Source organism: Haliotis asinina, chromosome 12 (assembly GCF_037392515.1).
Source record: "Haliotis asinina isolate JCU_RB_2024 chromosome 12, JCU_Hal_asi_v2, whole genome shotgun sequence".
Lineage (NCBI taxonomy): Eukaryota > Metazoa > Mollusca > Gastropoda > Lepetellida > Haliotidae > Haliotis > Haliotis asinina.
This window is the reverse complement of record NC_090291.1, coordinates 4,656,750-4,672,885: the sequence shown is the minus strand read 5'-3', so window position 1 is coordinate 4,672,885 and position 16,136 is coordinate 4,656,750. Positions and strand designations below refer to the sequence as shown.

Genomic DNA, 16,136 nt, shown 5'->3' with positions numbered 1-16,136 from the left:
TAACATAGCTAAAAGCCACATGAAATATTTTACGAAAAAAAAGTCAGCTAAAACAATTCATTTTTGTGTACATTTACATTTATTTGCACACAATACAAGGATGACTAATTGCAATGAAAACGCATTCACCCATTAATACGTTGGCGGTAGATTTCTATTTGTCCTGACGTAAACGCATCATGCCTAACATCTTTAGAAAACGAAAGGCGTTAACATTGTTTACGAACGAAAGACTCAAAAAGAACTAACAATGCAATATTATTACTGTTTATTTTGCATAAGACGCATACTTAAGTTCCAATGTTGTAAGAAAACCCATATTATTGTTGTAAGTAATTATTCCACGCACATGTATCGTGACCAAACAAATTAACAGCCCCTCCTTCCCCCCACCCACGTAATGATTTCATCCATATTTGATACAACCAGACAAGGCAAGAATCTTTGTGGATGAAAACATCTGTACTACTTATGGCGCTGTCAAATTCTTTATTACTTCCAGTGATGACACCTTTTATCTGGGCGTAGGGGTAGTTTAGTGGTGAAAGCGTTGCCGAAGGCCCGGTTCGATTCCCCACATGGGTACATTGTATGAAGCCCACTTCTGGTGTTCCCCGCCGTGATTTTGCTGGATTGTTTCTCAAAGCAGCGTAAAACCAAGCTCACGTACTCACTTTTTTATTCCATATGGCGAGGACAACAATGACGCAGTCATATACTGTCATCCATTAAGTATTTTGCGTTAAATGAAAACGATATGAAACAGGAATAAAAATATAAATTAACATTGAGAAGTTAAGTTTCCGTCTGGCTGTAAGTTGGAAGTCTGTTTTGTTGCTAGGTGCCGTTGATCCAGTCGACGTACTGAGACACGTCCGTGTAGACGCCAGCTTCCCCGGGACTGGCACACCCGTCACCGTACGACACCAGACCGTACTGAACCCAACGGCCGTTGACGGAACAGAACAAGGGACTGCCCGAGTCTCCCTGTAGATAAAACGCAACAGGCGCTACACTCAGGCATGTACACACATACCAGACGCATTTTTGTCTATAGGGAAAATATGTAAAACTTCTTCTGTGAAAATTCCCTGCACAGTTTAATAGCAAGGAACCCAGAAAATATCTATACGTTCAGAAAAATAACACTAGGGAAATCTCACCTCGCTGAAGTATTGTATAGACTTGCTTTGGTTATTTGTCCCAAGATCTGTATGATAGGTTGGTTTATTTGATACCGATCTTTCATGTAATTAACTTGATTTGATTTAATGGCGTTTCATTTCATATACGAGCCGTCTGAAAATAGGAAACAACTAATCTGCTGATGACTTCCGTTAGGCAGTGAAAGCGTGCATTGGTGGTATAAAAATGATTTTGTGCTTTGCAATGATTAATCTTCAGACGAATTTGGCGCCTCTCGTAATCCGGAATGTCCTAGATATTCTCTCTCTCTCTCTCTCTCTCTTTCTGTGTGTGTGTGTCTCTCCCTTCCTCCCTCCCCCCGCCCCCCCCTCTCTCTCTCGTGAAGTTTTCTTTCAATAAGTATTGCCGGTACTTTCACGTGAGCTACACAACATGTGTGTACGGGTCAGCGCAATTAGCATACAGTGTGAAAATATCCCATAAACAGTAGGTTTCCCATTAAACAACTGGACTGACAAAGTTGACTTAAGTTTCACATATGATCTAACTCTCCCGTGCCATGTCACGTGACCTATGTCTCCCAGCTGGTTTTCTTGCATAACAGCAGGAACGTTACATAGTAAGGACGTCAAACGTGACCATCAGTTAACCTGCGGTCACAGTGCGCGCTGACCCCTCCCGCCCTGGTGACTGACTTCTGACAGGAGTGGACGGTCACATGTCTCTCTGGGGAAGATGCAGTTATATGGTTATGTCTTATGTACACACTGACCTATAGCCCTGCGTCCACATTTAGACTAACCCTTTGCAAATATGTTCCTTTGATAGAAAAAAAGCTTCATTTAACACTAAGCGTTAAGAAGGGACAAGGCGGTATTGACAATTAGTTCTGCTTGTCATTATGAGAGAATGGTTTGCAAAACCCATATTAATATTATACCATTTCGGGTACTCACGGCGCTTTGTTTTTGTGAGTCTCAACGACCTTTCGTATTATCAATGCTAACTCCCCTGGGATCATACATCTCTGGCAGCCACTAAGCGCACCGAGTTAATGTGGCTTTCCCATGCTTACGAGGTACCCACTCACATGTGGGTAGACTGGGACAGATAGTCACAGTACCGGGTGTCTCTACATATTCACGAGGCCTAAGTCTGGGCTCGATCCCTGTACCTCAAGCAGGCTGGATTACTGGCCTGGCGCCCTAGACAGCTCGCCCATCACAACCGCAATCTAGACTTGCCCCCTTTTTTCATCTACATCAGTTAGATGCTTCTGTTAATGCCTGAACTTGGAGAAGGTGTCAAGCAGTTACTTGCATTAATTAGTAGTAAGATGTGAACACTCAGATTTATTCTATTATTGCTATATATAGGACTACAGCAACAAGCTACATACATATTAAAGTATAACACGCCTTGTACTGTAAAACTGACAAGGAGCTCGTTCGGTTTTGATTTACTTTTAAGGTGACAAAAATAACATGTACAAAAAATATAATAATTGTAATGTGTGTCTGCAAAAGTTTCCTTTTCATTCAGTCTCTGGTGAGGAGATCCACACGTTCTACTTTCTGACCTGACAGGAGTCGACTCCGCCGGTACCCGGTGCGCCGGCGCACAGCTGGGTTGCAGGAGTGGTGGGGATGGTGTTGAAGTTGGCCGTGCATGACGTCCCCGCATAAGTTGGAACTGACACCTCCTGAAGGATGTTAGGAATCCGACCTTGAACTGTAACAATCAAATTATTACTGTTGTGGAACACGTAAAACATGTCATGAGATAACCTGCTTCTGTTTCATACAATTAGGTCAAGTAAAGTGTTTCTAAGGAAATTTAATGCAGAGACATTTTTTTTAAAAAAAGTATAATACACGAGCTGATTAACATCTCGCAGATGTTACAATCAAACTAACGATGAGCATATCCACGCAGTGTCAAAGGACTTAACTCCTTACAGCCAACGGCGATGTCCAAAGCCCTTTAATTGTCAAAAATGTACAATAAGAATTGTTAATAAAAAATGAATATGCTATTTCCAACCAGTATCTTGTTATTGTGCGATGGATACTCCCAACCCCTTGTGTATAGTATGGGGCACAAAATCTGGACTCACATGAGAGGGTCCCCCACCCTGCTACTACACACTCGGTGCCATCCCCTACTGTGGCTGTGAACGTCCCGCTGGGTAGACAAACGGGTGCTGCGTCAGTGATGGTGTTGAAATCTATAGGCGTCGACAGCTCCAACAAAGCGATATCGTTAGCTGAAACAAACAGTTACACGTATTCCACTGACCGGAACAGTCGTTCAAACAATTCCAGTTCCACAATATTCCAGACATTCTAGAGTATACACGTGTTAAATAGCTCACCAAAGAATATCCATTTTTTCTGTTTTAGCCGCCATCAAACATTGGTGTGTTATTCTTTAGTTTAAGCAAACCCATTGCAGGTGGGGTAGCCTGGCGGTCCAAGCGTTGGCTCATCACGTCGAAGACCCGGGTTCGATTCCCCATATGGGTACAATAAGTGAAGCCCATTTCTGGTGTACCCCACAGTGATGTTGATGGAATATTGCTACAGGCGGCGTAAAACTAAACTCACTCACTCACTCAACCCACAAAAGTGATGTTAACGAAAAGATCTGACAAATCAGTGAGGGTCAGATATGATTATTTTGAACCTAAATCTCCAAACTGTACTCTCCGCGCCTGAATCTAGCAATATGTTCTTTAATAATCATCGCCATGCCACTGAAAATACACATTTCCCACCCTCAGAGCCAGGCTGGTAGTTCTCGTGGATTGTGACTGTCGACACCTGGAACGTCGTGTGGTCGTTGTCGTTGGAGCGGTCATGTTCCCCCACGTCGACTATTATGGAGTTTGCAGTAAAATCACTGAAATGTAGCGTAAGCAAAGTCATGTGACGCATTACACACCCTGTATATACCCTTTTGCCCTTTTGCTGTTTATTGCCGTAATCTTTTTTATTCATTTGTACACTGATGAATCTCATATCAGAAGTTTTATTGCCCAGTACAATCTTTGTATGTTCCACAGTGAATTACCACGGAGAACCATGTGCAGTTGTTGCATGCTGAATCATGCGGCATGTGCACTGAAATGTCAGCCTCCACATGTCCTTGCATAATCATACGATCTGTTTGATCTGGATGTAGTCATTGTTGCCCCCACCCCACTGATACACCAGAAATGCAGGATAATTACATGTGTATGTACAGTATGCGATTTTCATTGCTAAGTCCCTTCAGTCCACTCATCAGTTCTGGTGGGGTAGCCTACTGGTTAAAGCATTTCCTCGTAACGCTGAAATCCTGGGTTCGTGATATTATTGGAACACTGTAAAGGCGGCGTAAAACTAAACTCACTCACACTGACTCAATCCACCCATCTACGAGTCCCATGTAAATGAAAGCCTTACTCGACACAGTGAGCAGCAGTGAGTATGTGCGTAGAGTTGATGATGCTGCCGCCGCAGAGGCCGCCATTAGCGCTGACGATGGCCATCCAGGGGAACTCCCCACTCTGCGCGTTGATTCCCCCGACGATACGCCACTGTCGGAGGATGAAGCGGATGAGGGGGAAGTCTCGCGCAGGGTTGATGCTGCTGACGCCGCAGTCTTAGAACATGGATAGAGAAGGAGTAGAACATAACTAGAGAGGGAGTAGAACACGGATAGAGGGGGAGTTGAACACGGATAGAGAGGGAGTAGAACATAACTAGAGAGGGAGTAGAACACGGATAGAGAGGGAGTAGAACACGGATAGAGAGGGAGTAGAACACGGATAGAGAGGGAGTAGAACGTAGACACAGAGGGAGTAGAACATGGACAGAGGCCCTTCTCGTCAGTTTTATTACGATAAAATGTTACATGACGTGAATGGCGCTACACAAGTAAAGTTAATGCTAAATGAGTTCTTACATTATGGTCGACGATTGTATCAGTGACGACTAAACCTCCTGTGAAGCCACACTTTCACATGAACGTACAGTCTACTTACTATCAGTAAATTAGGACATAAATTTGACTACCTGTGGAAGATGCAGCTGTCGTAGTTGTAGCAGTTGTGGTGGTTGCAGATGGGTCTGTAGTAACTGTAGACCCCGCTGAAGTAGTAACAGCAGTCGTTGTAGGAGCTGCCGTTGTAGGAGCTGCCGTTGTCGGAGCTACTGTTGTCGGAGCTGCCGTTACCGGGGCTGCCGTTACCGGATCTGGGTTGGGATGGGGGTTGTCGATAGGCACGTATACAACATCAGCACTTTGACCGCCGTAGCAGCTGCAGTCCGTGTAGAGCATGGAGACGAGGTTGTTGACGCCGCAGGCCTGAGTGAGGCTCATTGCGAAGTGGAGGTAACTACACAGGTACTGTCGGCCATGTCGACTCAGATGCATGCAGTCTAGGGTGAGAGTTACGTGTCTATAGTCTTCGTCAGCTTGTGTTGCTACATCAACGTATGTGCTATACAATCGCAAGGTCTATCTTTGAAATGGTGATGACATTTGAAGATGACATTTGTGTTGGTTAACGTTAAGCCTCAAATGGAAAAATACTAGCAATAATGACGACTGTAGTCCCTTTATAGTCATACCTGTTTCATCGTAATACCTCAACGTATGTAACTGTTATGTCGCTAAACGTTTTCTGTCTTAAGATCACATTTTTGTGCATAATCATTTTCAAAAGGGTAATGGGCAAAGCGTTCACTTGTAATGACGAAGACCCGGGTTCAATTCCCCACATGAGTACAATGTGTGACGCCCATATTTGGTGTCCCTCGCCGTGATAGTGCCGAACTATCGCTAAAAGTAGAGTAATCTTATACACTTACTCATCCAAAATGTTTATCATTACTGCTGAGTTTATCTCCCAGACCAGACAACTACAAACTGCGATGATTAGCGAGGGCAATGTTTACGTTACGTCTTGTATCACACCTACTTGAGGAGTCGTAGGCATCGGCATATCTTCTAACCTGAGCCTGCCCGGCCTTGTTGAAAAGGTTGATGGCGCGGAGGGCGTTGTTGATAGATCTAGCGTCGTTCATGCCGCTGTACTTGGACAGTAATCCACGGATTATTTCATCCCGGATACTTGTGTACGAGTATCCTTGTTGCCTCCGTCTGATCATACCATGGAGATAGTCGTCAATACTGACATTAAAGAATTGCCGTAATGTCAGGTCAAGGTCGTCTACCCTATCCTTCCGGAAGTACCTGTTGGCGTAACGTCGTAGAAACGTCGCTGACATCATGTAGCTGGGGAAGCTGAGGCCTCTGTTTGGTACAATTCTTTTGAGTCGAATACTCCTCTTTCCTACGGATGAAGCCAGGATCTTGCAGAAGTAGTTGTTGTAGACGGCCGTCGGCATCCACTTGGCAGAGTTGAGGACTTGGTAGCCCGCCACGTGACTGTACGGGTTCTGTCTGAAGGGTCAAGGATTAGGCATACACCGATTGTTTACATACGTCATGTGGAAGAATATTTCATTAGATCGAAAACCTAATTACGTCTGATATTTTTATCCAATGCGTTATACATAAAGAAATGGTCTTATAATTATACATATATAAAAATATGGCTAGAAAATATATGCATTTCTTGTGCAGCTGTCAAAACATGAACAGTTTTATTTTGGGGTTATGGTTATCACAACACGAATAGTTGTTGACTATGCACAATGCATCATGCATTAATCTAAACAACAAGGGGAATGACTTGATTTGTTGTTTAACTCGCTCATCACAATTTCAGTATCAATATTTCAGTATAAATATTTCAGTATCACTATTTCAGTATCAATATTTCAGCTACAAGGCTGGTGGCGGTGTGTAAGTAATCGAGTCGGAGAATCCAGTAATCAGCAGCATGAGGATCAACTGGGACACGATGACATGTGCCAACCAAGTCAGCGAGTCTGACCACCCGATCCCGTTAATCGCCTCTTACGACAAGCACTGAACTCCAGTAATATCACAATCACACTTGGCACGGATTGAATCTATATCTGAAGTCAGTCACCTCACGAATCTATGCTGTCGTTGCGATTCAGACACTACAAGACACTTTAAAAGTCAAGTAAACACCAACATCGTAAGAAACGAGACTTTTCAGTAACTGTAAAGTTTAATAAAATACTTGATTATGATAAGGTTTTTTTTAAAAAGGGAGGGGGTGTGGGGTGTCACACGATCTTATAATAGCAAAGTCAAGTTCACATTTCATTATCTCACAAGAGTAACAGTTATCACCATTATATATATAATAACATATAGTTATTTTACGAACCCATTCTTAGCGTATTTGTTTAAACGACGCACTCAACAACAACTCAACTACATGGTGGCGGTCTGTAAATACTCGATGATTTTTAAGATATAAATGTGTTTTCCAAATGGTGTCGTTTTCGAAGAATAGGTACACCGGTATGAGACATTCACTGGCAAATTTCTTTTCCCTACATTCCGGAAATGTACCTTAAATATAAAGGATGTAACTACATTTTGCGGCGTCTGATATAATACATAACACACCGTTAACCATCATGAACCCTGGGGTATGTCCAGTCAGAGTTGTTTTGCAGTGAAATAATAGGGCTACTGAAAAAGAACCAACAGAAAAAAACAACAAAAAAAACAAACAAGCAAAAAAAAAAAAAACGTCTTTGTACACTAAAAAGAAATTCAGTAGTAGGCAAGTGGAGGATTAAAGTTTGGCACTTGTCAGTGGTAAAGAAGCGTAAAGAAATGACGAAAGGCATTGACTAAAATACTGTACGTTTGACATGAGATTATAGGTTGTTTGATTATAGGTTTATTCTGTAAACACATGCATTTACAAACACCTCACCTACTTTCATAATGTAACACAAGTTACGCAATGACTGCTGAGGAAGAATTGTTTGGGGCTGCGAGTGCGTGCGTGCGTGCGTGCTTACGCGCGTACGGTGTGATGGGTTCTGGTGCAGTGGATTTATTCAAATCTGACAATAATGTTCCAGATAAGGAACTAAGACAATTAGAATAAACCCATTTTCCTTAAGCAACAAATACAGGTTTGTAACCATTGCCAGAAAAAAATCCGGATTTTATCCGAGGTATTCAACAAAGTTGCATATCTTTGATATAAAGAACTTATGCTTTCACCCTTTTATTAGGTAATATTAAAAGTGAGAAATCTTACCTTCCATATCTGGACTGATAGTACATCATATAATTATAATACGCTCTGTTCCAGTTATTTCCATACAAATAATTGTTCGCTACTACCCCGAGAAGGGACGCCAGTATAACGAGGAACACCGACACACGTTTCATCGTAACGAAGTCAACCGCGACTGGCATATTTAAACATTTATAAACGCTATGTACGAAGAACAAGCGAAACAGGCGTTAGAAACCGTGTATTTTATTGTCATCGTGAAACATTGTCTGTCAGGACTTTACGTCTTCAGTAAAACGTTACCAAGACAATGGATTAAAGCTATTGTTTACAGTGATAATACCGGCGAAGTAGACAGTACTAAGCATTCTGCCCCACCCCGCTTGCTGAAGCACGTTGTATTCCGTGAGGGTCACAGAACGCCGTGTCAGGTGTAACATTAACCCATCACTAATTTGTATCAGGTTCCTGCAGTCACGGAAAAGAAACACCATGTCCAATTGTCTCATCTGGTCGACTGTTATGCTCATGTGTGACGTCATCCTTGGTTGTCGGTCATCTATTTTTGCACATGTAACCTAAATGTCCTGGCAACACGAGAGTATACATCTGCCACTGAACGGTGATTCAGCTGCTAAAACAAACAAAATGTACTGAAAAGAAAAAGAAAATGCATTTTTCGAAAAAATGAAGTCTCATAAAAATAAACGTTCGCGTTTATGTCTTCTATTTAAGAACTTGACAAAAAGCCAGAGTTGCGTTTCTTTTGTTCCTGAGCGATTGTTTCCGGTATAAAACGTATTTTTTATAATCGAATCCAGTTTTCAATTGCATACTCTTTTCTGCCAGGCAAGTTTCTTTCTGGAATCTGAATTCGTCCGGATTGACACATGTCCTTATTACAGAATCCCAGTCAGCGTTCGAAATAATCGCCCAGCACCGGTTCTTACTGTACTGGGGAGGGAGTTTCAAATATTGGCAGAATTAAACAGCCTAAAACTGTATACAGTGTACTCTGATTTGTCTTTATTGGTTTGACTTTAACAAGACTGGCCTGCACATTTCAATCAGAGCCTGCAAATTTCAGTCAGGGCCTGTAGGTTTAAAGCCTCCAGGCGACAGCAGACCCTGGGGTCATCTTGCAAACTGAAGTATTGGAAACACTAATCCCGGTAATGGCATGATATAATTTAGTCCCTTTGTTTTCGTGCTAAAGTAGGAACTTCTATCCCGACTGTCGACTTGTTCTAGAAAGTACACCTCTGAAGACAGTATGTATCTTCATGATGTGACGTCATGCAAATTCAACGATGGATCAGTCTACATATGAAGTTCTGTAAAGCTGCCTCAACAGGTATGTATGTAACTGTTGTTGATATGTGTAGCACATGGTAGTCGTGTATTGTAATGGACTGTGTTTGGAGACCAAACAGTTGACCACGACGACCAAAGCAAGTCTCCTAGCATGTCTATATGTTGAGTCGTTCTTCACAGCGCGATGCCAATAACGGGTGTAGAAGAAACACAGATGTTATGAGGAACGCCCTGTCTGAAGTAAAGTGTCACTCTCTGAACCATATTGATGTATGAGTTATAGATTTACTCAGCATTTAGCAATGTTCCAGCAATATCACATCAGAAATAGCCTCCCTTGTATCCATTTGGTTAATCGAACCTGGGTCGATGAGCGTACTAGCTTACCCCACCGCCCATCTACAAAATCATGTTACCTGTGCCCATACTTTCGACTACTGGTTGACAGCCATCTACAAAACCATGTTACCGGTACTCATAGGTTCGACCACTGGTTGGCAGCCCATATTTAATCATTAACATGCTCAGTGATATATCTGGACTAATGATCTGGACTCATGATCTGGACTAATGATACGGAGAACAGCACCGTTCCAAAAATGTAAATTATGTTCATATATGTTACGTAGCAATTAGCCGATCTTTTCTTTATATACTGAGAGAAAGAAATAAGGAACACATAAAAATTCTAGCGTACCAACCTCATCACAAATTGTGCTGTGGTGATGAGGACTGGAAAATAACAACGGTACGCTTGAATTTTCCTGTGACCCTTTATTCATTTCTCTCGGTATATTTTATTACAGTGATAGTTCCGAACGTGCGTGTATGCAACAGAAGTCCGAATGTATTATTCCAGCTTCCACTGTGAACATTTGACAGAATGTTGACCTCAAGTGCTTGTCTAGCTATAAGTTACCATCAACAAATCAATCCAGTCAGGTCTCAGTGATAACAGCTAACGTTATTTCTGCCCCTGGCATTGAGTGAGAAAGTTATGCCGCTTTCACCAATATTCCAACAATATCACGGCGGTGAACACCAATAATGGGTTTGACACATTGTACCCATGTGAGTAATCGATCCCGTCTCCAGGAGCGATGAGCGAACGCTTAAACCACAAGACTACCTAGCTCGCCGCCTCTGGTTGAAGGAAGAAGGAGAGGCAGGGTCCGGTTATTGTTTTGTATTATATCATATATACTTTACATTCCATTCTATTTTGGGTCGGTGGCATGTCATTGGTAAGGTTGTTGCAGAACTGTTCCCTGTCATTGTGATTTCTGAAGCAGTTACATCAACAATAGAAAAACGGTTGAATAGGACATGTATTTCTGTTCTGCATTCATTTGAAATATCTTTTGCAAGTCATTTTGGAATTGGTTTTAACGCAGAACCGCGCACTATATCAGTATCAAGTTATTTTCATCAGGGACAAATGTATATCCCGTGCGAATCCCCTGTGTATCACCCTATCATAAGTCCCCGTGTTTTTGAGGCGCAGGGGCGGATCCAGATATCCCCATGCCCTCCCTTTTGTACTACGGTACAAGTAATGTGAGGTACTATATTACGGTGTGAGGAATGTGAGGTGTTATGTTACTGTGGTATGAGGAATGTGAGGTGTTATGTTACTGTGGTATGAGGAATGTGAGCTGTTATGTTACTGTGGTATGAGGAATGTGAGGTGTTATGTTACTGTGGTATGAGGAATGTGAGGTGTTATGTTACTGTGGTATGAGGAATGTGAGGTGCTGAGCTAGGGTACAAGGCATGTGAGGTGCTATGTTACGGTATGAGGAATGTGAGGTGCTGCACTACGGTACAAGGTATGTGAGGTGCTATGTTACGGTATGAGGATTGTGAGGTGCTGCACTACGGTACAAGCTATGTGAGGTGCTATGTTACGGTATGAGGATTGCGATGTGCTATACTTCCATACATGTAATGTCAGGTGCTATACTTCCATACATGTAATGTCAGGTGCTATACTTCCATACATGGAATGTCAGGTGCTATACTTCCATACATGGAATGTCAGGTGCTATACTTCCATACATAGAATGTCAGGTGCTATACTTCCATACATGTAATGTCAGGTGCTATACTTCCATACATGGAATGCCAGGTGCCATACGTCCATACATGGAATGTGAGGTGCTATTTCGGTACGAGACATGTGAGGAGCTATACTGCTATGAAGAAAACGATTACAGCTTCAGTATTGACCAGGGCTCGAAAACGCTAAATCACAATTAACTGGTAACACGCACTTCGACATACAATGTTATGTATGCTTTACATTTATCTAAACGAATCATATAAATATTCCCTCGTCCGTCACCCGTGATGCGCAAGGAAGTAATTTTAACTATCAGCAGTTCTTGGTATATACAGATTTGAGCTTTGAGCTGTAGGCCGGAAGAGAGAGCCACGTGTAATGCTGGAAAACCCGGACACAGTGTACAAGTTTTACTTCCGGGTTCGGGTCACAGGTTTCTGAACCCGGACAAATGGGTTGGCGAGTTACAGATGAGGCCTATTGTGAGTTAAAATTCCAAACATGAGTGCATGACTTTTTGAAATACCGATTTTTTCAAGATTTGTTCTTGTGTGATTGGTAGTTGTTGGCAGTAATGGTTCTGTGATAATGTTTCACCGATTGTTAATATTTTTGTTTTTGGTGTAAATTTTATGTGTTGACGCCAGATTTTACCTGGTCATTAACTTCAAGCTGGCTGACATATAGAGCACCGTCACATGTATCTGAGTGACTTTACATGTGACACATGTCATTGTGTGTCATTTGCCGGAATCAGTGTTTCTTATGAAATGGTGTGCATGTCTTGTAGTGCCTGTAGAATAATTACGATAAGACTATTTAATAATAATATTGCATGAAATATAAACTTCGTCAATCATAGCTAAACGTTTGTGGGGCGGTGGTAAAGACTAATGCTTAAAGCGTTCGCTCTTTTGCTGAAGACCCCGGTTCGATTACCCACATCGGTATATGTATGGGGCCGTTTTGTGTTGTCCCGCACCCTCATGTTGCTTGAATATTGCAAAATCGGCGTAAAGCCATACTGACTCTCTAAAGGTATGTGCACTTGTAAAGTATGTATTCAGTAGATTCATATATTACCGTTTGAAATGTCGGTTCAGCACCTCCACATAGCATTCATTTCCACACATGACCGTACACAACAGGCAACATGGACTATTTGAAAACAATTGACCCCGGACTTAGAGTACAATAGTGACAATGCACCTGTCTCTTCTTGCAGCTAATGTAAACTGTTGTAGTATACATGAATACAATATATCGAATTCACATAAGCTTACTTTTGAACTGTGTCCCCATCGATATATTTGACAAACAAACCCGTGGCATTAGGGACATGCAGAAATTGAATTTGATAAAACAATTATAGGTGTATTTTCAGCTATTGTTATCAATAAATACTAATGATTTATACACCGATTGTTGTAGAGATATGAAACGCCGGTGATATAAAGTACCAAACCGATACCGCTGAGGGTTTGGATACGTATACATGTAGAGACGTATATTGATGCGTATGTAGAGGCTTTCATTAATGTGTATGTAGAGACGTATATTGATGTGTATGTAGAGACATATTAATGCGTATGTAGAGATGTATATTGATGCGTATGTAGAGACTTGTATTGATGCATATGTAGAGACGTATATTGATGTGTATGTAGAGACGTATATTGATGCGTATGTAGAGACTTGTATTGATGCGTATGTAGAGACTTGTATTGATGCGTATGTAGATACTTGTATTAATGCGTATGTAGAGACGTATATTGATGCGTATGTAGAGACATGTATTGATGCGTATGTAGAGACGTATATTGATGTGTATGTAGAGACATATTAATGCGTATGTAGAGATGTATATTGATGCGTATGTAGAGACTTGTATTGATGCGTATGTAGAGACGTATATTGATGTGTATGTAGAGACGTATATTGATGTGTATGTAGAGACTTGTACTGATGCGTATGTAGAGACGTATATTGATGCGTATGTAGAGACTTGTACTGATGCGTATGTAGAGACGTATATTGATGCGTATGTAGAGACTTGTATTAATGCGTATGTAGAGACGTATATTGATGCGTATGTAGAGACTTGTATTGATGCGTATGTAGAGACGTATATTGATGTGTATGTAGAGACGTATATTGATGTGTATATAGAGACTTGTACTGATGCGTATGTAGAGACGTATATTGATGCGTATGTAGAGACTTGTATTGATGCGTATGTAGATACTTGTATTAATGCGTATGTAGAGACGTATATTGATGCGTATGTAGATACTTGTATTGATGCGTATGTAGAGACGTATATTGATGCGTATGTAGAGACATATTAATGCGTATGTAGAGACGTATATTGATGCGTATGTAGAGACGTATATTGATGCGTATGTAGAGACGTATATTGATGTGTATGTAGAGACTTGTATTGATGCGTATGTAGATACTTGTATTAATGCGTATGTAGAGACGTATATTGATGCGAATGTAGAGACGTACAACGAGTGGTAATATTTTACGTACAATTGTAACGGCGTTAATATCGTTTAATTACTGCCACTCAAAAACGACACAGCATGTCGTAATATTTTGTCACATGGTCGACCATGATGTCACGCGTCTGTCACTTGACTCTATTTTTAATCCAATTTGTCGGTGTCACTTAAGAAATTAATTATAATAAAGTTTCAAAGTGTCGAAAAGTGTTCTAACAATGCAGAAATCCTTGGAATGCCTCGTAGCAGCGTGTGTTTGGTGACAGAGCGGCTTCATCAACGTAAATCAGTCGAAAATGCTCCCAGAAGAGGTGTTATGAGGAAACGGACTCCTCGAGACTATCGGCAAATTTTTAGGTTGGTCAGATCACAGGCAAACTGTAGGGCAAATGGGGTTGCGCAGCATAGAGAATATGACAAGTCTTCTTATATACGAGAGAAGCAAGCAAAGCTTAGCAACGTACTTTCCTCGCTTCGGATCGAAAAATATTTTTCATGTCAAAATAAAATATCGCCACCATCAAAAGTACACTTCCATTTCCTCACTTGACTGTGCTCTCACATTTTTACCCCATGTTCAGTAATTACTCACGTGAAATATGTCTTATACAACATTTGAAGCGCCACTGATGGTATTCAGATCTTTCTTCGCCGCCATTACCCCTGCCCGTTTCCGGCTGAACGGAGTGACGGAACAAGAATAAGCAAAAATCAGAAAGACATACCATATTGCCTAATTTTATCATGAACCTGTTGTAGTTTATTTGTCGTATCTGTTGTCGCTATTGTTAGAATTTTCGTAACATTTATTCTACATAAAAACACTAGCGGAATGGGCGAATGAAGCAGGGGAGGTAACTGTAAGTATTCCATGTAGAATAATATCCTCCTGTTCCTTCACTCCGTTGAACCGGAGGCTGGAAGGGGAAATGGAGGCGAAGAACAATCTCATTTGCCACGAGTTGAATGTTGAATAAAACATATTTCACGTGAGTAATTGTTCAATGTGGGATTGGAAATGTGAGAGAACAACTCAGTGAGGAAATGGGTGTATACTTTTGATGGTGGCGATATTTCATTTTGACATGAAAAATAGTTTTCGAACCAAAGCGAGGAAAGTACGTTGCCAACCTTTGCTCGCTTCGCTCGCATGTAAAAATATTGGTAATTTATCGTCTCTATGCTGCGCTTCTGATTTGTGCTACAGTTTGCCTGTGGTCAGATACAATAGGATTTCCCCTTTGGATGAGACAACTGAGAATTTTGGTTGTAGACCATTTCTCACATGCGTCTACTCACGTTCTCTGTGCGTACGTGTCGACTCACGTTCTCTCTGCATACCCACTGTTTTAATACATTCTTAGAAAAGCGGGGTACGTAAGAATATCATTCCATTTCCGATTCGAATTAAACTATTATGCCAATTTAAGGAAATACTCCATTTGTTTAAAGCTTAGTGTCTACTCATGTTGTAAATTGTTTACGATCAACTGACTAACCACCTATATGCTGACCTAAAATGGAAGAATCGTCACTTTTTGATCGTTATGGCAAGTTTAATCGACATGGAATCCGTGACATTAAGACAAGGCACTTGACAAGTTTTGTTTCAAGGTCACCTACAAAACAAGAATCTGACATTGTATTCACTGGCGGCGCTTCTTGAAAGGCTGCAGAGACAGGGTGACAACCTCTGGCAACGATGTCAGCAACAGCACAGCACACAACCACGGACCTCATCCTGCCACCCCAACATCTTCAGATTCATCGAGCTAATCCAGAAAATCGAGAAATCCGAGTCGGCGAAGATGGTACAGCTGGAGCTGCTGTACACCCCAGGAAACACTTACATCGCGAGAAGGAGAACAGGCTCGTCACACTGCGGGATCAACACGGAGCCGGTCAGATAACGCCTCTGGAA

The 16,136-nt window shown here is 41.6% G+C and overlaps 1 protein-coding gene across 1 annotated transcript; it reads right to left on the bottom strand.

Moving 5' to 3' along the window:
• Positions 1–251: 251 nt before the first annotated feature.
• On the bottom strand, positions 252–8,487 carry LOC137258793 (serine proteinase stubble-like). Its single transcript, XM_067796487.1, has 8 exons — positions 8,354–8,487; positions 6,113–6,597; positions 5,205–5,570; positions 4,593–4,791; positions 3,923–4,047; positions 3,263–3,412; positions 2,726–2,877; positions 252–987 (listed from the first exon to the last, which is right to left on the bottom strand). Exons 1-8 carry the CDS (start codon positions 8,485–8,487, stop codon positions 838–840), a joined length of 1,761 nt encoding a protein of 586 aa, XP_067652588.1. The 3' UTR covers positions 252–837.
• Positions 8,488–16,136: the final 7,649 nt, after the last annotated feature.

What these genes read in the sequence shown, in the direction of transcription:
- LOC137258793 (XM_067796487.1), bottom strand. Translation starts at nt 8,487, where the DNA reads ATGAAACGTGTGTCGGTGTTCCTCGTTATACTGGCGTCCCTTCTCGGG. An exon ending in CTACCAGCCTGGCTCTGAGG is followed by an intron (nt 3,413 to 3,922) that starts GTGGGAAATGTG and finishes TGTTTGTTTCAG; the next exon opens with CTAACGATATCGCTTTGTTG. An exon ending in GCGGAGTCGACTCCTGTCAG is followed by an intron (nt 988 to 2,725) that starts GTCAGAAAGTAG and finishes TTTTATCTACAG; the next exon opens with GGAGACTCGGGCAGTCCCTT.